A 21589-nucleotide genomic window follows, 5' to 3' on the forward strand; every position below is an offset into this window, starting at 1 on the left:
GGTAGCTTGATAAACATATTTTAAATTACAGGAAAGACCTTTGAATACAGTGAAAGATGAGCGAGGTGTAGTATTTAGCTGAAACATTTGATTGTTATGAAGCAACTTTTCTTGAAAGTGTTTACTGTGAAGTGACTAAACCATAGGTTTTATCCATGAGAGTCTAATTCTCTAAAGAACTTTTTTTTATTCATTTCAGTATCTTGCACCAGAAGTCATTAAAAAGCAGCCCTATGACAACACAGTAGACTGGTGGTGCCTTGGTGCAGTTCTTTATGAAATGCTTTATGGGCTGGTATGTACCTGATATGTAAAGGTTGTTTCCTCCCCTCTCCCCTTTTATTTGAAGTAATGTTTGAGTGTTGTTAAAGATGTTAACTTTTTCATAATATTGGAATACTCCATTTAAGGAGATTAACAGATTGTCTTGTACTTACATAGCACTTATTTTTCTCTTTTGGATTTTACATTGCTCCCTGCTATCTGACAGTTCATGGAAAAGCAAAATCAGAGACATCAGCAAAATCAGTAGTCATCACTTTGAGGGACTGTGAGAGTAAACTGAATCAACAGTGATAATACACAAAAAAACACACAACAACTTATAAGTAAAATTTTGTCAAATATTGCAGTAAATAAAGTTAAAATACTTTTCTTTTACTTAGGTATCCCAGGTTTGCTCCTAGCTTTTGACAGCATTAGAATAAAAAAATATTACTACACTTCTCCTAGTCATATGTAATTACTCCAGTAAGAATCTGGTCTTCTGCTTCTCTTGAGTTCTGTCTCTTCCCATAGGACCTTAAATAGGGAGATGGATTTGTTTTGCCATTCTCAGATTCTTTTCAGGAAAGTTCAGTGGGAGCTTTGAAAGCTGGATGGCATCTATGGCTACTTATTAGTGAGAACACTAATAGGAGTAGAGGAGGCGGGTGGTGGGAAGTTATCAAGTGTAAAGTTCTGGCAGTGGTGATGACTGAAGTAGAAGTTAGCAGTGCATAAAAAGGAGATTTCTGCTTCACTGCTAGCAGTCTTGCATGTCTAAGAGAATAATTTACTGATCATACCTAATACATGAGACAATGTTGCATGTGGCTTCAAGTTAATGTAGAACTTGTATTTTTTTTCAGCCTCCTTTTTACTGCCGTGATGTGGCTGAGATGTATGATAATATTCTTCATAAGCCCCTGGTTTTGCGCCCAGGAATCAGTCTTACAGCCTGGTCTATCCTGGAGGAACTTCTGGAGAAAGATCGGCAAAGCAGACTTGGAGCTAAGGAAGACTTTGTAAGTAATGTCCTAATTTATCAAGCCCTATTTCACTTAAAGGGACTCACCAAATTAATGTGCACAGCACAGGATTGATAGTTGGAGATAGAAACTGCATTGCTGCATCTGTCTCTGTTTTCCTCTTTTTTATTTCTTCAGTAAAGACACCAGTGGGGTCTATCCCTGGAAGTTGCTGGGGATAAGAGAGCAATGATTGTTGTGGGGTATTTTGAGCTTGGTTGCTTCTGTACCTGCCAGCAAAGGAAAAACACTTGCTGGTGTAGCAGTCGCTAAGGTGCACAGAACTAGGTTTCACTGTTCATAGTGAAACTGGGATATAATCAAAAGAAAAGGCTGTCCTGTGGTAATACTAACAATTTGGAAACTAGTCTTCAGGTAAAGAGGAACACTAGTTCCATGCAAACAGCAGCTTTTTTTTTTAGCCTTAAAATCACAGCAGACATTTCCCCACTGTAGCAACAAAACCTTTGTTCGCAAAAAGTTGATGTGGGAAGGTTACACATCTTCAAAACTGTGCGATATGAGGAATGATCTAGAGGATGTCCTCCATCCATTAGGGGTGGGATCTTTGTAGTCTTTGGTTTGCAGTCTTCATGTTAGTCTGTGGACCTTGTAACTGAGCGAGAGGCAAGGATTTAGCATAGCTGTTTGCTGCTTCTTGAATAGTAAGTATATTGCAGAGATGTTGAAGCAGCTGCTTCTTGGACAGTGATGTGCTTTACAAAAACTAACAAAACTTTAAGGCAGGAACAGATGTCAACAGAAGACATTCTTGTTCTGGAGTAGACTTCAGGGTTGTTGATTTTTGGGCTTAAAAGCAGAAAGTATGATTTTATAAGGAAAACCGTTTATAGAGGCAGTCTCACAGATTTTAATTGCTGTTTTTACCGACTACAACTTTTATTGCAAAGTAAATTGTGAATAAACAAACTGATAAGGACGTGCACATAAGAACTTCCCTATGTACATGTAGGATGAAGTAATGTTTACTACGATGCACAGGATGGAGTTATGAAATATCTAAAATCTTTATTGTTTGCTACAGCTTGAAATTCAGAAGCACCCGTTCTTTGAATCTCTCAGCTGGACTGATCTTCTTCAGAAGAAGATTCCACCACCATTTAATCCTAATGTGGTAGGTGCCTGGGGAGTGGTGATGGTGGTAATGTATGCATCTCAGATCACACATTATAGTATATTCTGAGTTAGTTGAAAGGGACCCACAAGGATCATCAAGTCCAGCTTTTAAATGAATGCCCCATATGGGGACTGAAGCCATAAACTTGGTGCTCCAAGCACCATGCTCTAACCAACTGAGCTTATCTCCCTAAGAGAGACTTTTTTCATATTTTTTTAGGCTTATTGGATCATTAAGAATATAGGGTTTGGTCAAAACTCCAATCTCCATGGAAAAAAACCAGCTTTTTAATACCTATTTTCAGAGACAGAGTGATGTGCTTCCTTAAATTTATTTACTTAAATAGAATATAACAACAAAATAGATAGCTTTGAGAGTTAAATCTGGATTCTCAAGGACAAGGACAAGTTTAAAACACTGTGTTAATTTGATAACTGACGGATCCTTCTGTTCTCTAGGTTGGACCAGACGATATTGGGAATTTTGATGCAGTGTTCACAGAAGAAATGGTCCCATACTCAGTTTGTGTTTCTTCTGACTACAACATTGTTAATGCCAGTGTCCTAGAGGCAGATGATGCATTTGTTGGATTTTCTTATGCACCACCTTCTGAAGATGGGTTTTCCTAGGGACTTATTAGCAAAGAGTGGTTTGGACTGAAATGTTAGGGTATGGACACATTCCAAAATAGCGTAAATAGTGCCTCGTCTTGTATGTAGGTTTGAAACCTATGAACAAACTTTCTCTGCTGTATAGGAAGAATGTGGGCATTTTGGATGGCTTTCTTTGGGGTTTGAACTGTTTGTTCCTGCTGCAGAAAATATTTTTTAAAACCTTTAAAAAGCATTCTCTATGTATTTTTTAAGCAAAAACACTGACTGTTCTCCTCAATCCCTTCGAGTTTACATTCATACCTATCTAATTTGACTGGCACAAACAGCAGCAAATTTAGTAAATTTATAAATGCTTTTGTACTTATTTACAGTGACTTTGTGCTTGAATTGTAACTATGCAAATTGTCTTTTGTATATCCTGGTTTAAAAAAAGGTAAATGTTTTCCCTGTTAACAGTTTGGAATATGTGTTAATTTACCTGTCAGCACTTAAATGATACATGTTAAGGATCAAGATTCTTAAAGAACTTCCTCAGAATGAAAACTTGGTCACATAAAACTGGATTGTTGCTCTTGTACTTGCTGGAGTATCCATTGACTCAACTGGATTATCTGAGGTATGGGGGATTACTCAAAGCAAGGACATAAAAAATTAACTGGATTGATTTGATAACATTACTTATTACGTCTTCTACTTTTCTTTCTTCCCTAAGCTAAGTATGTCTATATTTCAACTACATTAAAAATATTTTTGGTTAAAGCTCTGCTTCTCCAAAGATCTAATATGCAATAATCATGGTTACTTTAAAAGTAAGTCAATTAGCTTTGACATTTTGGGGGTGGGTGGTAAGATGATCATGCCAAATATTAGGGATTTTTCTCACAGATTGGTAGTTTAAAACACTCTTATGTTCCAAATTATTTGTATTTCAGCACTCATAGCTACTTGTCTTTGTGTTTCATTTTAAACCATTTTAAAATCTTCACTTGATATTGGGGGAAAAATGTAAATTACACTGATAATTTAAAAAATGTGAAAAGCTGTTGTATTTCTCATAACATACACGTGTATGGACAAACATAATTCTGAACAATTTCTGTTTAAGGAAAATTTTTTTAAACAATGCAAAAATTGACTGCAGTTACAGTGTATAAAAGGCATATAATAGTAGTAGTTTTATTATATATATTACTTGTAAATAACAACTTATTTTTGTCTGTTACTCCAAAAACGTTCAGTGTTTTTTGTTCACAAATAGATTCAGTTAAATGCCTTGATTTGAGAGAAGTCTGGTTAGATACTGATGCATCATAATGATACATAAATTGAATGAATATTACATAAATTTCAGTATCTAAGTCACCTTGGTTTTGGCAAAAAAAGCAGCTAAAATAAATATACTGTGTCCAGATCTGATAAGAATTGTGAACCTAGGGGGAGAGGGTATCAAATCATAAGTCTTTTGAAATAAATGTTTTGTCAATACATTAGAAAAGTGGAAAGTAAAACAGGATTCATTGCTTATCTCCTAGAGCAGTCTCCTGTATAGTGGTTAAGTGATGCTTAGCAGTTGCTATATGAGGTTTTGGAAGGAGTGATTGGGTAAAAAGTAAGAATTGACATTGGCAGGGGTGGAAGGAAGGAGCTGTATCATTTGTGGGAGCAGAATAGTGGTTTGGCACTTACTTTCCATAGTTCTCTTCTGCAAGGGTTGAAAAAAGCTGTTCAGGACAACCAACAACCATGTGATTAGTTTCTTTGGCATTAATATAATTTGGAAGTTAAAGCCCTGGGGCTTTTGGTTGGGGGTGGGGGGAGGCGGTCGTCAGTTGTTCTAGGTTTTGGGTTTTTTGAGTTTTTGTGTATTGGTTTGGTTGGTTGGTTGGTTGGTTGGTTGGTTGGTTGGTTGGTTTGTTGATTTTTTGTTTGGTTTTTGGTTTTGGGGTTTTTTTTAAGATGGCTTGCTAATGGACTGGGAAACAAATTAGTGGTATGAAAGGAAGTATCCACTCTTGTACTGAATTTTTAGTCTGTATGCTCCTGAAATTATTGTGTAATTATGTGGCTACTGTAACTACCTTCTCTTTATGGCAAGGAGGTACAGCGGATGGGAAGGAGAGTAAATACTTCAGAAATTATTGTTGGAACTAGCACCCTTTTTAATTTTTGCCTTGATTTCTAAGATGTTCATACCTAGCTGCCTGACTGGATGAAGAGTTTTGTTATTGTTGTTTTTTGGGTTTTGATTTTTTTTTTTTTTGGTCAGAATTCAGCCGTTCTTAAAAATTAGTGTGGCGGTTGAAGTTATTTTTGGAAGAGCACCTTAAAATTGCTTATTAAGCTTTTTCCTTCTGCAGAGTCTGCCTTTTTGGCAAAGTGTGAATGAAGTACTTAAGTTCTTTGAACTAAAGGTTAACAGACTGTTTAACATCAGGCAATAAAGCCTCATGGTATTTCTGCGCCCTGTGCTCTTGTTCCACATCTCTGTGCATCCCATGAGGATGGTTTCCAAGTAATTCGTGTGTTTGGAGTGTTGTAGCTGCCTTGCCCAGGGCTGAGCTCTGACAAGTGATACCTGAAAGAGGTGGTAAACCCTAGAGGGGAGAGTGGACCTGCACAGGAACCACCTGTGCTACTCCTTTCCTGGTTTGGTAATAGAGGGAGGCAAAATTTGGGCTTTTGGGCTTTTGTTCTGCCTGTCTGTAGCAGAAGAGGATTGATTGTTGCTCCCCTTGCAGAGAGGGGGCCCAAGCACCCCATGAGGAGCCGGCCTTTCTGCGTGCTGCTGTGGTCTCCGATCTCTCGGCCTGAGGGGGAGGAACGAGAGACCGTAGGAAACACTGAAAAGCACGATGGTTGTAAAAATGTGAACTGAAATACGACACAAATAGAGTTCAGAGGTGCTCTCCCGGAGAGCTAAGTTTGGGAGTGCCTGCCGTGCTAAAGGCAACAGTTAAATGTGCAATGTGTATTGATGAGAGACAATGGTTCTGTAAGTAGGTTGCCGCAGTGCACTGACAGAGCCATGACCCGTGCCCGGTGCCCTGCCCGTGGGTGAAGGCAGGAGCTGTGTGGGGCCGAGGCGCCAGTCCCGGCGGTGGCCGCGGGGCTGGGGCAGCTGTGGGTGTGGGATGGGCAAGGAATTGCCTTCCCTGAGTGCGGTCGCTGCCCCTGCGCGGCCGAAGCCTGCGGGCCGCGGCTCTCCCCGCGCCGCCGGCTGAGGGGCTGAGGGGGCGGCTCCGGGAGCACCGTCCCGCCGCTGCCGGGCCGTACAGGGCGGCCTTGCCTCCGCCGCGGGCACAGGGAGCGGCCTCGAGGGCTGAGGGCAGCCCGGGCCCCGCGGTGCCCGCTGGTGCAGACCCGGCAGCGCCGGGGGAGGACGGGGCGCAGGAAGCCTGGTGAACAGCTGGTGGGGGAGGTCTGTGAGGCAGGGGTGCCGGTGGCATGGAAGCTGCAGCGAAACAGGAGTTGCCGATGTGCCGAGTCACACCTGGAGCGGGGTTAGCAGGCTGTGGGGACACTGGTGAACACCGTCATCAATCACCCTGGTCAGGCTTTATTTTCCAAAGCTTAGGTGCTGGCTGTTCAGTGCACAATGAGCGGGGCCATAGCTCAGTCCTTATGTGGTGTTCTGCGTGTCCAGCCCGGGTAACACAGGCTCCAGGGTTTTACAGTGGATCTATATGTGTACATTTCTTTAACCCCTTCTTGCTGAATATTTCAAGGGATGGAATAGTAATCGTGCAGAAGTAATCCCAAAGATTACTCTTTATGGGGGGGAATCCCTATTATAAATTGTCTTTTAACTTGTGCCTTTGTTACTTCAGGCATTAAACACGTTTCAGCCCACAGTGTGCAGGTCTCAGGCCACAGGCTTTACACTGCTGCCACACTGCATTTGTGCTGGAATGTGGTTACTCCCCTTGGATGTTGATCTGTTTGTTCTCCCAAAGTCATTTCTGTGCATTCCTACAGGGAATCTCTCATATGCTGTGAGCTTTGATCCCTCATCAGCTCAGTAATTCCATGTCCTATCCTTAACAAGGTGGGTAAGTCTTATTTTTGAAGATTTGCTTGTTGTTTCATATTGGTCGTCTACAGAGAGAACTATGGACATTTTGCAGAAGAAAATGTTTCAATGAAAGACATTGAAACAAATGCATATATACCAGATACCATATTTTGGCCTTAGTAATTCTCCTTCTAAATTCTGCAAAGTAGTGCTTCATGGTACAAGACTCTGCTCTTAAAAAAAAATAAAATAGAAAGAGATGTGGGTAATACACAATGAAAACTGCACTAAAGAGCAAGATCAGCCTCCAAACCAAAACTGTAGTTGTAAAAGCTTTGCCAGTGGGAATCAGAATTGAACATCTGTGTACATGCATGGAAGTAAGTGCAAGATCATCACCTTAAGTAGGTGCTACAGGAGATCACAGCAGGGTAGGAAGGTCAAATTTTAAGAAGAGGGATGTTGCCCAGTTTCACACTTTTAACAGCTATGAAAGACTTCTCAAATAAGGGAGATAAAATTTTAAGTCTTACTCTTAATAGACTGATTATAAAATCTACAGGGGAGGTTAAATTAAACAGAAGCTTTAATTTCATGGGTTAGGGAATTAGGAGAGTGAAATAATTCACCAAGGAAATGAAAACACCAAGGAAATGAAAACACCAAGGAAATGAAAATTTACTCTAGAAATAGAGTATGTGTCAGTCACTGGAAAGAGCTTTGAACTGAATTTTTAAAATCCTTCAAGAATTGCCTAGCTACAAAAAGAGACTATTTTAATTTTGTGTGGCTTTGTTAGTATGTACCTTTATTATTACTGTTACAGCATGGCCAGTGCTACCATCATTTCTTCACAGTTTATTCCCACAGCTGGATAAAGTGTGCAAAGATCTTGGAAGATGGATCCTGAAATACAGAAAATGAGGGAAGTTATCCTTGTCTACCTTGACAGGAGTGGTGGCCTTCAGAAATTTGTGCATGATTGCAAAGAATATAATGGTATTACTCAATACATAGTCTGTTGAATTGATACATAATGTTATGTTAACAAATCCATTATTTTAAAATACTTTTTGCTCTTACAGACTCAAAACAAAGTTATGCTGTTTATCGTTTTGTTATTTCAATTAATCCTTCTGACATTGCTGAATTGGATGCAACTCTTGGAAACTATATTCTTCATAATCCTCTGCAAGCTGCACAGATTTTTCAGTCAGTAAGTGCATAACAGATGAATAGGCAAAAGTGCATCATCTGATTTTTAACAAGATTTTCCTTTCTTAAATGAAGTTATTTTTCCATCACAGGTATGCTTTCTAGCTATTAAGACACTATCATTAATTGAACAATTGCAGACAGAAGCCCAGGTGAGTCTCCATTGGTTTTCTCCATTTAGATCTTGAATCTTCTAAGTATAGTAAAATATTAGCAAATACTGTTGTATTAAGTTTTCATTTTCCCTTTGGTTGCAGTATTATTTAAATTATTAATAATTAAAAATAGCTGGAAGTCTCACCTTACCACATTGCAATTGTGAGGTTAATTAATATGAAACCTAGTTACTCTTCATGTGTTTCTGAATTTTTTTAACAGTTATGTATCACATTGTGTGTTTGTCCATAAAAAGTAAAGCAGTTTTAAATAAAAATATGTTTTTATGTTAATGTTATTGTGTCTCTTGCTAGATCAGTATATTGCTGAAACCAACACATTTGCCACCTTTACCGAGTTATGTTCTGAGTCTTTCTGCATATCCCATTAATTACACATCTCAAAGATTTTATATGTCTGAAGGGATAGTGATTGCAATGGGAACTGTAACAAAATACACACAAGGAGCAAGATTTCTTTGTACTGAGGAAACCTGTCCATTCTCTGAAGGTAGTAAAAATTATAAAAATTAATCTGTACTATTTCAAAAGCTTTTAAATAAATTTGGTAATAAGACATTAAAACCTAGCCTAACAAAGGTATTTTCCTACATAGTTTTATTGCATATTCATACATTTTTGTAATGAACACAGCAGGACTTTTGTTAATTGAAAGGAGTGGACTTGTTCAGCATTATTAAATGTTTTGGAAGAACATGGAAATGTTTTGGAAACTATGCCTGCAATCCCTTTTCCTAATGCTGAAGTTAGTTTATAGGACAAAACCTAAGTCACCTGTATAACTTGAATATATTTAATATCTTAAATAACTTAATACTTAAATATCTAAAATAACAACAAAATATCTCAAAAGTAAATTAGCTAAACTAGTAACATACCTTTTTTTTTGTGAAACTGTCTATGAAAAAACACCACAGGACAATACGTTTAAGTGGCTGGCAAAAGCTCCTAGCACAGAACAAGTGGTGCTTTGATGAGTAGTTGACTTCTGTGGAACTACTGCTTTGAGGGGTCTTACTGAACTGCTTGTACTTTGCAGAGACAGGCCCTAAGTACTTTTAAGGCTGGTTTTTGTTGCTCCTGTAAGAGAGTCCATACAGTTATAAAAGAGATACAAATCCCAGAGTTTGGAGTCAGCAGATTAAGTCACCCAGACATCTTTACGAGGACTATCCATATCCCGTGTCATTCCCACGGCAGGCAGAAGCCGCAGTGGCTCACTCCTCAAGAAAGCCCGGCCAAGCTGTTCGTCTTGGGAATGTGCAGTGGGAAACTGCCATCTCGTGGCCAAACACAATAAATCACACGGGTTATTTTAGTGCCATGTGTAAGGGAGGCTCATCTGAAGAAACACATAATAAATTTAGAATTTCACGGTCCAGTATTTTAATTGCTTCTGTTCTCCCTGGGAAATTTAAAACTAGAACTATGCCCTCCTTTTAAATGGTTGGTAATTTATTTTTTTTTAGGATTTCGGTGCATCAGAGTGCATTGCCCTGGAGCTACAGAGTCTGCTACAGTGAGGACTGATTTTGTGTGTAGCTTGTGTTCCTCACCACTGCAGGAAGACATGAAATTTAGAGTACTTGGTGGTAGGATCTATGTAATCTTACTTTTAGATCTGGTAGTTTCCTACTTCTGTTATATAATAAGTAAACAAAATATTTAAGTGGAAAAAGCCAACTTAAAATACACCAGTCTTTTAAAAAGAGATATTTTCAAGAGAATTAACCTTTTTCTTTGCCTTTTTTTGAAAGATAAACAAATAGTTGAAATGATTGATGCTAAAATTCTGAATGCTTTGAAAGGATATTCCATTGATAAATCACATTTTAGGATTCAAGCATTTACATTGTTCTTGAGAGGTAAGCTGAACTTTGGAGTTCTGTCAGATATGTTTTAGAACTGATCTCTATAAGAATCCCTTGCAATTGTAGCTCCTTTTTTTTTTTTTTTTTTTTTTGCTAAAATGGTGAAAGTCATTATTTATATTGCTGTTCTTTCTGTATTCCCCCTTCTAACTTTTATAAAAAGTAGCTAGGTGACAAAGCAGTGTGCACAGGTGATTGCAGAGTGTCCATAGCAAAATTCTCGTGTCACTTTTACACCTCCATTTAATTAAAATCCCCTGCCCAGCTCAGCAGTGCCTTACTACAGCTGTTGCTTGTTTTTTTCCTCCTTTCTACTTCCTTTGGTCATGCTGTTCTGTACTAACTTCATGTGTATTTAACATCCTTACTCAATCTAGCTGTTTTCCACATTCCATCAGGATTTTTGATTTCTACTACCACTACCTCCACCACAAACATTACATGATTTCTAATGTTAATACTCAACTAAAATCACAACTCAGCAACATACTTCCATTCTTAAAAATACCCCAAACAAACACAGAGACAAGCAACAAAAATCCTCATCCATTCTAAAACTCTAGGGAATTCTATGGTTCATTTATTGAAAACTAAATAAAAAGAACTAGTAGTACTAAAATTATAATAAAAATTTATAGAACAATCTATGGTCAAGATACTGAGGGTTGCGTGCAGTAAATTTCTGCTGGCTCTAGTGCTCAGTGTGGTTACAGTGTTTCTCAGGCTGAGATTGAGATCTGGTTGGATCTAATTCTCATTTTCAAAAAATAAGTGGGATTTGGTTTCCTAAGGTGCACAAGAATATAAAGGTTCACAAAGCTATTTGTGGGTCTTTTTGAAATCTGTGTAGTTTGTATCTCCTTTTTATTGTGTTGGGTTTTTTCCCTGACATTTTATAGGACAGTGACTGATAATGGTGATGCCACAAACTTTAGAGCAGGAAATATACTTGCAAAAAATTATTAATTTTCCTTTCAATGCAGGACTAAATACATTGTCCATTTTCTTTTTCATGAAATCTATTTTCCTTAACCTGGTGTGCCTTCCTTATCTTTTGCACTAAATAATTAAAATTGTATGTTTCATTTTATTCTAGTCCATTATCAATCTGGCCTCCAGCTGTTTTCTGCCAATGTTAAATCATAAAATCAAATGTTCAGAATGTGTAGAAGTTTTCTGACTATGTCTTTAAAACTGTTTCCATGCCCTAACATATCTGTAGCTTTACCTCCTTCACTTAGTTTTTTATTATTTGCAGATGAACTGGCCAATAAAATGACAATAGGAAACCACTACAGGATTATAGGAATTCCAGCTTGTGTACAAAATGGCCTACAAATGACTGCATGTATAGAAGTCAATAGTGTACAGCTCTACAAACCAAATGGTAAGAAAGTTCCATTAAAAATTGACTTAAACCCTGGAAAACCTCCTGGAAAAAATCTTGATAATTGGTTCAGTTTTTATTATCTAGAGGTCCAGAGTACAAAACCACTTGGGGACTTTCCTCTTACAGCCTGAAATGTGCACTTGCTGTTATTTGAGAGTATCTGCTTTTGCTTGATTTCCATGATTGAGAAACTCCCTAATTGTGTAGTGGATCTTCAACTTCTCTTTCCATCTTCTATCCATTGGAAAGTACTTTGTAATCATATAAAATGAACCTGATATTTCAGATTGCTTTTCCTTTCTTATTGCATGAGTTCTAACAGATCATGTCTGCCACCTTTTTAGAAGTAAAATTAACAGTGTCATATGCTTACATTCTGAATTTGTGCTTAATACAAAGATATATTTGTTCTTGGTAAGTTTTTTGTATGAAGACTCCAATGGTGATTTGTTCTAACTTACCTGCATAGGTCTCTTCAATGTGTTTGTTCACCTGTACTTTGTTTCCATTAGGTCCTTCTTTTGTCAGTGAGAATTTTAAGTATCTGCTCTCACTGACTTCAAGTTCATGCTGGAGGTTTACTGCTGTCCTGGCCAACATCTTTGCTTCTCAAGTTGTTCCACCAGGCACTTACAATACTCTTAAACTTGCAATATTGCTGAGTCTAGTACAGACATGTGAACAAGAAAATTCAGATTATCTGGATCTCTTGATTATGACAAGTGACCCACTGGTAATTGACAGGTAAAGAGATTCTTTTTTTCCCACAGAAATTAAAACTTAAAGTCTAGCCTTTTTAAAGATAATAGGATTGGTCTGACATGAAAAGCTACAGACTTTATTTTAAAAGAATATACAAGGCTCCAACTTAGTTAAATACTCAATTTTTATCCCTTGGACATTTTTCTTTCACATGATAACTCTAGATCAGAACTTCATTAATTATAAAACTTTTGAAAACTCTCGTAAGATTGCAGTAAAAATTTAACGCTAGCACTGGTTTGCAGAGTTCAGATAAAAGCTCATTCCTCTAAAACCAAAACTGAAGGCTGTCCCAGAAGCTGGTAACAAAAACAAAGGGCTCAACTTTTCAAACCTTAAACTCTCTCATCACGGATTCCCAGCTATCAGCCTTTTGAATAAATAACCAGTGTATAAATAGATACTTACATTTTTATCTCTTTTTCATAAAAACCATTCATATAAGGTATCAGAATTCACATGCATCTTTACACATAATCATAAATCTGCTGCTTGTAGCCTTTAAATATTTTTCACTATAAATTTTATGTATTTACCTATTCATGCAATAATAAACTATTGACATAATCTTACATGCACTGCAGAAAAGTACAATATACTCAGATTTACATTAATTTAAGCAAAATCACTTTCTCCTGTCATAACTCAAGATCTCTGAAAGGGGCCTGAATTTTATTTTCATTTGGAATTTATTCAACCAATTCACTAATATATTTTGTTGTGAAAAACATCCCAAAACTTTGACCTTTTAAAAATTTAACAGTTGTAGGAATTAGTTCAAATTTTTAAAAACCTGAACTGCAAGATTTCTTTTTTCACAGGTTAAGATTTCTTAAGACAAACAGCAGTTCTGTGTTGTAAGAATCAAAACATCTGGTTGATATTTAAACAGTTGCACATTGTAAATCATGATTGATATTGTAATTTGTACTATTTTGCATTAGCACGGTGTTCACTATCAGCAGCCTGTCAAAGTAGGCATTTCCTACATATTTCCATTGCTACAATAACCTAATTACTAATTCTTACTAATTTTACTTAGTAATTTTCTCCCAGGTCATAACAGTGGGGCAAACCATGTTCTGACATCTTAAAATCATTAAGAAGCATTGATTGTGGAACCAGACAGACAATTTGCAACCTCTCTGTGCCAAAGAACATAGTACAGGGGATGAAAAAGATTTTTTATATTTCTCCAAAAGAATTGGAGGGGAGTGTGTAACTCAGGAAGGCAGAGCTTACGAGTTCCAGCCTTTTCATTTTTCCCAGATGGCCAGAATTACTAATCCTCTAAAATTTTAAATCACTGGAAAAGTTTCTGTAGAATAAAAAGGGAGTTAACAATGTGGGGTTAAATGATGAGACATCTTTGATTTCCTAGGATTTACTTCAGCAACCAATGATTTGTCTCATGTTTAATCCATAAGAAAGTGTCTTGATGGCAGCTGTTAGAAAGCAGGCTTGAACCTTTTGTATTTAAAGTTAGTTTTGATGCTTGTTTCATGTTAAGGATTTTTTGTTGTTGTTGTTTCTAAGTGGGTCTTAATACTTATCAAGGTTTTTTTAGAGGCTAATAATTTAACAATTTATGACTGACAGAATTATTTAATCCTCCAGGCTTCTGAATTACAGTTTATGTCTTCTGCCCCGTGGCATACGACACCCACCTTCCAGTGACATTTTCCCTTCTGTGTCCAAAGATAAACACGGAACTGGAAGTGCCAGTATTCAAGCCTGCAGCGCTGTGCTTGCCAAGGGTGGCATCTGTTACATAGGAGACTTAAGTTCATATAAAAAGGATAAACTTGAACTTCTACAGTCTGGTAATCTCCCACTCCTAATGAGAGGACAGAACTAAACAATATGCAGATTTAAGGCTAGGTTTGCTCCCCAGCTTATGGCCCTCAAATGTTGCAAAAATCTGTGCTCTGTTTTTAATGGGGCTGTGTAGGACACAAGGACAAAAAAGCCAAGGTCCTGTAAACTTAAATCTGCTACATTACAGAAATTCATTAATCATAACAATCAGCAAAATCATAATCATGACTGAATTCAGATGTGTGTGGGACTAGAATTTATAGCTAAGCTCAATCCATCATGTAACTGATGAATTTTGTCTTATCCTAGTGCTAGAGAGCAGAACAACAACAGTCTTTATTCCTGGGAAGAAGTATGGAGAAGAGGCTGACCAACAAGTCACTGTTTCAATTCAGACCAACTTTTGGTCCTTTGTAGATGTGGACTCTTCCTCAAAGAAACATATACAAAAGGAGAACTTTCTAATAGGACAGATGGTAAAGCACATGTCTTGTTCTGAGAGGAACTGTGCTATAGCTGTCACTGGTGTTTATTTCCACCAATAAAATAAGGAAAACAATAAAACTTGTTAGGAGTTCCCAGAAAGTCACAACTTAAGTAACTTTAAATCAACTATCTTCTAAGATGAGATAGCTTTCCCAAAAAAGTAGGTGTCATTCAAATAACATTTTACCAAGTAGTACAGGTAATTAATTAGATAATTTTGCAGTATAAGTGGATATAGGATATTTTAGATATAAAACACTATGATGCTTCTCCAAGTCAAACCCCCAAAATAAAGATATAGATGTTTCTTTCTGTGGATCTTTTCCTTAGGATGTGAGTTTGATTCCAGTTAACCTTGTAGATGGTTTTGGGCTTTTGATCTACAATGAGTTTCCTTCCTGTCGCCTGTCTTCTCCTGTTGTACATCATACCTTGAAAAAAGCCATTCATCCTGAAGCCATGCTATACAAAGCTTCACAGCAGTTCAGAACACAGGATTATGAGGAGGTAACAAATTACAGACAATAATTTAGAAATGCATTATATTTCTGAATATCATACGGGGTTTGGCATCAGAAAGTTCTCTCTGCTGTCTGCTTACTTTTAATACTCACTTTCTGCCCTTTCCCCCACCATATTTCCACTAGCATTCTTAGGATCATTGACAAAAGCAGCTTCAGATCTTGACAAGGGTCAGTGTAATAAATACAGTTTGAGCTTGTTTCTGGAAAACATTCCACGTTAACTTTCATATAAGAACAGATCTCCAGTATCTATTTCTGACCAAAAAGTTTACAACCACCAGTAGAAGATAACATTGAATTCTAATTAAATTGTCAATAGCTGTAGCATAACTAACAGATGATTCCCCCTTGAAGTGTTCACAAGGCCAGGCTGAATGGGGCTCTGAGCCACCTGGTCTAGTGGAAAGTGTCCCACTGGAGTAAATTTGGAACAGGATAACCTTTAAGATCCCTTCAAACCCAAACTATTCTATAATTTTGTTTACTATCCAAGATGTGTCCTTATTATCCTTCATCTTATTCAGTATAGCCAAATGGTGACGACTATCTTTACTAGTAAAGCTGTTTGTAGAATATATTGTCCAGCCTGTATTCATATGCCACTGGTATATTAAAAGGTGTGAAAAAAGGTCAATTCCTTATTTTCCTGTTAAATATTTAAAGTTCATGCCCTCTCTCTAGTTTATTTTGTTTGCTAGGAATCTTCATGTTGAACTGAGTTCAGAAGCAGAAAGTCTCATTCAGGGCTATTATCTTGCAAGTCGTAGGGTGAGAAGAGATTCCATTCATGGATCAACATTATCAGCCTCTGCTCTAAAAATTCTGTATGTCCTACTTCCCATTTTCAAAGAGAAACTGTGCTAATCTGCTCAGGAGCTTGTTTAATAAAAAGCTACGTAACATTCATGTTTTGAAAAGTTCAAGCATAAACAATCTTACTATTTATGAATGCAATTCATTTTATATATTGACTCTGTTAAAAGAAACCCAAGTTCAAACAACTTTGCCAGGCAAAAAAAAAAATCAACAACCCAGCTATTTACAAAACATGCATTATTAAAGCTATCTAGAAAAAAAGGGATTTAAATATGTACAGCTTTATTATGGGAGGAGAAAAAGTATTAATGGATAACATGCCAAGTTCCACTTTTTAGCATGCATAATATATAAAACTTTCTAGTTCGTGCATAATATGTATTTTGTCAGTGGCAAGTGTAACTGCAGAGCTGAAGTATGAAAAAACCACCCCAGTGTTAACTTTTAATTCACAAAAGTGCTTGATACAGGGCAATACACATTGCATTCATGCTTGCAGTTATTTTTTATTTCTGACATGCTTCTATTGATCTCTTAGGATTTCGCTGGCTAAGGCTCATGCCAAGCTCAGTTTAAGGCAGAGAGTACTTGAGGAAGATGCAGTGATTGCGGTCTTGTTGCTCGAGTCATCGCTGACCCTGAAACACGGTAAATAATGCACAACAGTTCCTGAGGTCTGGGTGCATCACTGGCACATCTGCCAGTCTGAGCAAATTCTACATCCATTGATTGCAATAGCAGGTAATTTCAAATCAAAGCCCAGAACTCCCACTGCTGAAGACTGGTACTGGAGAAGTCTGTCAGTCTGTCTCAGTGCAGTATGTAATGAGGCCACAGGCCAGCACCAAGTCTGTCCTTCATACCGGTTTGTTTAAGGCATTGCTCTTCTAACACTGGCTCAGGCTAAACCAAGGACAGATTTCCCTCCCTGGGGAAACAAAAAACACTGGACTACTTTTGTTTTTTAAGCATCAGCCATTATTTGTTCACACACAGATTTGGAAGCAAGGTAAGAATTATGACCGAGGATTGCATTGCTACATAATTTGCATCACAGCTCTTTTTTTCCCCCAAAGTACTGGCAAATATCAAGTCTTACAGGTTAATTTCTTCTTTGCCTAGGCACATCTCCACTATGTGTGGCACCAAATCCTGTATTTCCATTTGAGCTCAGTGATGAAAACTCCCTGCAAGAGAGAGATATTTACCTCATGCAGTGCCACCATCAACTGCTAAAGTTTATTTCTGCCTACAGCCCAGGAATTCACATCAACACTAATGAAGAGTAAAAACTCCAGGTAAAGCCTGAGGCTTTGGTTTTTTGAGAGGCTGCAGTTAGAAATCCAAAATTACTAAAGACTTAGAAGATAGTTCAGTGATGTTTTACCAAGGAATAAAGCATAGTTGACAGGACTTGAATTACAAGTTTTGTGAGTTATTTGAATGCAGGAGGGATGTCTTCATCCTGGAAAGCCTTGGCTTCAGAATAGAGCCCCAACCAGGGGCCTGTAGTCTCTTCCTGGCTACCACTCCAAGCAAGGAGTAATTTAGGATTCAGGATTTTTAATAAGATTACAACTATGAATTAAACCACCAGTTCAGAATTGAATGTTTCATTTCAGCAGTTTTTCTTGTTGCTTCCTTTCAAATGTATCACCCACCCAAAGGGTTAAGGAGTTTTTAAAACATTAAAAATCTTCTTTTCATAGTTTAAGTCATGGTGTATGCTAAGTCAAGTTTACTTACTCATGTTGTATAGGTTTTGAAATGTATAAAAGTATGATCATACTGCTTCATGTTCTGTCTTTTTTTTACACTACAGCAACACTAGATTAGACAAGGATGCCAGATGCTCCTGCAGCCAAAACCCAAACAAAACAAAAAAGTCTACAAAACAAACCACAAAAGAAACCCACCAAACCACCCCAACCTGCAAAACCCAGTGTTTCCACATTATGTTATATAGACTGCAGGGGATAGCAGAGTGCTGCAGTTAGGTAAAAGAATATTAGACAACCGGGTAAGCAGGTAGCTCAGTGAGTTCAGCTCTGTATACCTCACTGTAAAAACAAATTAAGAACATGTGGTAGGAGATGAGTTTTTGGAGCACCCTATGGTTCCCCAGCTACAGGCTTTCCTGTGTTTCATCTTCCTAGTAAGGATACAGCACTAGGCATAATCCTCAGCAAGCCTTGCATCCAAGACATACACCTTAAATAAAAAGCTGCAGTAAAATTGTCCAGACTTCTGTCAAATCTGGACAAACTGAATAATTAAGGCTTGTGCTACTCATGCCCAGGATGTCATCCAGCAGGATCAGAGTGCTACTGCTCCCATAGCCTCAACTAAAAAAAAAGCTACTGAAAACAGAAATCCAAGATTTTATTTCATACCTACTACTAACACTGTAAACACTCATTTAGACAGCAGCAAGTTTTCCCACATTTTAATCTTTGCCTTATTCACTTTTGATCCATTTATTTGATACACTCAAAAATTGATACTAAGTCTTCAGACTACCCAGAAGGCCGCTTCTCTTTCTAGAGTGACACTCTGCCCCAAACTTCATTCCAGGATTATTAATTTTCAGCGAACAGCTACTCCCTGCCGTACTGTGGAACCAAGCAGGATTTCTGACGAGCAGGAAGGGCAATGGAAGCATTTCCAAGTGCATTAGAACTTCACCTTCCAGGCTGCTGCTTTCAAGCTAAGAACAATAACAATAATGAGTTAGTTTCCTGTACCCTTAATTAATCTTACACAAAGGTATTGCCCTCACTGGCATTTCAGATCTCAAGATACACATCAAAAAACATTCAGAGGGGTAAACGGCAAAAGTCTCATCATTATGCCAGAAAAATTATTCTTTAAGGGTAGACTGAAATAGAATTCCTTTATAAATCACTATTTATTATATAAGCAATATTAAGGGGTTTTCTGCAGAAAGAGCACAACATTTTATCCTTGCTTCTCCCCAGTTTCTCCCATGAGCTCTTGCAAATTGGAAGAATTGTAGCAGTACCACAAGGAAAGGATGGTAGCCAACATGGCCAGTACAGGCTTTCCCTGGATGGCAGTACAGCCTGCAGGAGCCTGAGCACTGTGACAGTAGAAAAGCAACTGACCTCCTTAAACACCCACACTTCCACAAGTGGATGGGCTCTCCTGCTGGCACAAGGCTGGAAGACAGTGGAGGTGATCATCTGATGTCACAGAACCTTGAAAAAAATAAACAAAATCAGAAATGACAGGAGCAAATCAAAGTGGAAAACCCTACTGATTAGCTGGCACATCAGATATACAACAGTGCTCATCACAACATTCAGTTGGGTAAACGGCAAAGGGTATCATCACGATGCCAGCAGTTTCCTGCCTATGTAAGGCTGCTTTTTCCAGGTACTAAATACAAGGGAATTGGCTCAGTTTGTCTCAAGAGTTGTACTTCCATAAGGTGAAGTAGAGCATTCATTTTAACTGCTATGCACAAAACAGACTGAGTACATCCAAGAGAAAAACAGCTGTCTGGGCACAAAAATGCAAGCCCCTTTTCTTACATTCAAGCCCCAGATGCTGATTATCTTTCTACAGGTGAATCTTACTACCACAGCCACCTTTCCCTTTGCAATATATTCCAAGATTGACACAGCTGAAGTGCCAGCATGGATTACTTTAAGTACAGTAAGACTTACTTCTGTAGCCCCAGAATTCACGTGGCATCTTTCTGCTTGCAAGGCATGGCAGAGTCCAGACTGAGGATTCCCAAAGCCAGCAGCAAACTCATCTTGACCTTCACTTTTTGCCTAAAACAATGAAAAGAAGATATTTGATTCAGACAGCTCCATTGCTGAGCCAGCAGCAGAAAACATTAACACTTCTTTGGGAACAGTAAGCCAGTCCAAGAAACAGGAACCCCATGCTCTCCTTGTAATTATCTGGGACAGAGCATCAGCTGAGATCAAGGTTAAGCAGAGGCATGACCATTTTCATACAACAAGCTCCAATGACTAATTGCAGGACAAGTACAGTGCTCCTAATGACCAGCCAGGCCGGGGAGAGGAGCACCCTGGCAGGGTGCAGCCTTTAACCCCAGCTCACATGGGACACTCTGGGGAACTCACTGATGTTTTACCACCAGCTGAACTGAGCTCAGCACTCACACCACAGTCTGTAATGCAGGAGAGAATTATCCCAGAGGCTGCTGATACTCCTGGGGCCCTGTCCCTGCCAGACCCCACCAGTTTGGATCCGTGCCTATAACCCAAACAAGGGCATAGTCTGGGTCACTTCAGCCCTTGCCCAACTCCCTAAAGGAAAAAAAAGGTAATTTATCTTTTGAATTATGACAGGCATTTGCTGATGAAAACGATCTGTCAGCAAAACCAAGTGTCTCTGAATGTCCAAGCTGTCATTCTTTTTAAGACTTGATGAGCCAAGAGACAGCTCCAAGCGGCCACCACGTGGCACTCCGTAATTAGGTCCAACTCGTCTCCCACGGCACCGGCTCTCCTGGGCATCCTGTGGCTTGAGTGTCAGCCTCAACTGTGCCACCCCAGCGCCCAGGGGAACACAGGCACTGCCACTGCAGCGTGACAATCCCTCCTCGTTCAAGTGACAGCTCTGGCTGTTTAGAAAAGCACCCGAAACCATCTCTGCAGTTCCTGAGATTACAGCCATTGCTTTGACCTGCCATGTCAAAAAATCCCAAAATCCCAACAGATTTCCTACATTAACCACCCGGGACCATTTCTAATTCCTCCGAGAAGGGCAGAAATCACTCGACTGCTCCAGACGAGCACATGTCCGGACTGCCGAGGCAGGACTTGCTCCAAGGAGCACGACGGGGGTCGGGCGGCTGAGGAACCACACGGATCGCCGCGGATCCACACGGCGGGATCGCGGAACCACAGGATGTTAAAGGTGTGGACCGGACCTTAGCGAACATCCAGCCCAAACCCTTTCCCGCCACGGGCAGGGACACCGCCCGCTTGCCCGGACTGCTCGAGGCCTTATCCAGCCCGGCTGCTTTACACGCCGCCATGGCTTGGGGCGCTCACAGCCTTCCTGTTCCACAGGCCTCGCCACCCTCACAGTAGGAAATTTCCTCCCGTACCCAACCCAGATTTCCCCTCTTTCAATTTGTACTCATCAGACTCGGCGGCCGCTCCCACGCCCGAGGCCGGGGCACGGCGGGACGGCTCCCAAGCCACGGATCAGCACGGGCACGTCCCACGCCCGGGCATTCCCCTTCCCAGCCACCGCCCGGGGCTCCTCCGCCAAAGGGAGCCCCGCAGACACGGCCGGGCCCCGCCACATCCATCCACGCACCCCGAACAGAGGCGGGCAGGCGCGGCCGCTCCAGTTGCGTCCCCGCTGGTAAGGGAAAGGCCGATTCCCGCCGGGATCCCGCTAAATACGCGGCGCGCCGGGGCGGGGCGGGGCGGGAGCGGCGCCTTCCGGCTGCGCGCGCAGAGGGACACG

At 39.5% G+C, this 21589-nt stretch overlaps 2 protein-coding genes and 1 long non-coding RNA gene across 6 annotated transcripts in view; 2 read left to right on the forward strand and 1 right to left on the reverse strand.

Moving 5' to 3' along the window:
* SGK3 (serum/glucocorticoid regulated kinase family member 3) overlaps positions 1–3800 on the forward strand; it is a 55056-nt gene extending 51256 nt beyond the window's left edge. For all 4 annotated transcript variants that reach the window (XM_005479351.4, XM_014264527.3, XM_026791651.2 and 1 more), the window contains 4 exons: positions 200–295; positions 1131–1286; positions 2335–2424; positions 2886–3800. In XM_005479351.4, the coding sequence (XP_005479408.1) occupies positions 200–295; positions 1131–1286; positions 2335–2424; positions 2886–3056 (513 nt within the window). In that variant the 3' untranslated portion in view covers positions 3057–3800. The remainder of the gene's footprint in view (positions 1–199; positions 296–1130; positions 1287–2334; positions 2425–2885) is intronic.
* A 143-nt stretch (positions 3801–3943) lies between these two features.
* On the forward strand, positions 3944–19631 carry MCMDC2 (minichromosome maintenance domain containing 2). The gene is made up of 14 exons (XM_005479353.4): positions 3944–8052; positions 8139–8269; positions 8361–8420; positions 8739–8934; positions 9914–10036; positions 10202–10309; positions 11574–11702; positions 12218–12449; positions 14085–14290; positions 14595–14761; positions 15102–15278; positions 15977–16119; positions 16650–16759; positions 17234–19631. The coding sequence occupies exons 1-14, from the start codon at positions 7953–7955 to the stop codon at positions 17398–17400; spliced, it is 2049 nt and encodes a 682-aa protein (XP_005479410.1). The 5' UTR covers positions 3944–7952; the 3' UTR covers positions 17401–19631.
* LOC102063804 (uncharacterized) lies at positions 16013–21568 on the reverse strand. The gene is made up of 4 exons (XR_012582758.1): positions 21437–21568; positions 19801–19911; positions 19237–19329; positions 16013–18818 (listed from the first exon to the last, which is right to left on the reverse strand). It is a non-coding gene; the product is annotated as an uncharacterized LOC102063804 (long non-coding RNA).
* Between the last annotated feature and the right edge of the window lie 21 nt (positions 21569–21589).

This window comes from Zonotrichia albicollis, chromosome 1 (assembly GCF_047830755.1).
Source record: "Zonotrichia albicollis isolate bZonAlb1 chromosome 1, bZonAlb1.hap1, whole genome shotgun sequence".
Lineage (NCBI taxonomy): Eukaryota > Metazoa > Chordata > Aves > Passeriformes > Passerellidae > Zonotrichia > Zonotrichia albicollis.

What these genes read in the sequence shown, in the direction of transcription:
- MCMDC2 (XM_005479353.4), top strand. Translation starts at nt 7,953, where the DNA reads ATGGATCCTGAAATACAGAAAATGAGGGAAGTTATCCTTGTCTACCTT. An exon ending in TGATTGCAAAGAATATAATG is followed by an intron (nt 8,053 to 8,138) that starts GTATTACTCAAT and finishes TTGCTCTTACAG; the next exon opens with ACTCAAAACAAAGTTATGCT. An exon ending in ACTTGAACTTCTACAGTCTG is followed by an intron (nt 14,291 to 14,594) that starts GTAATCTCCCAC and finishes GTCTTATCCTAG; the next exon opens with TGCTAGAGAGCAGAACAACA.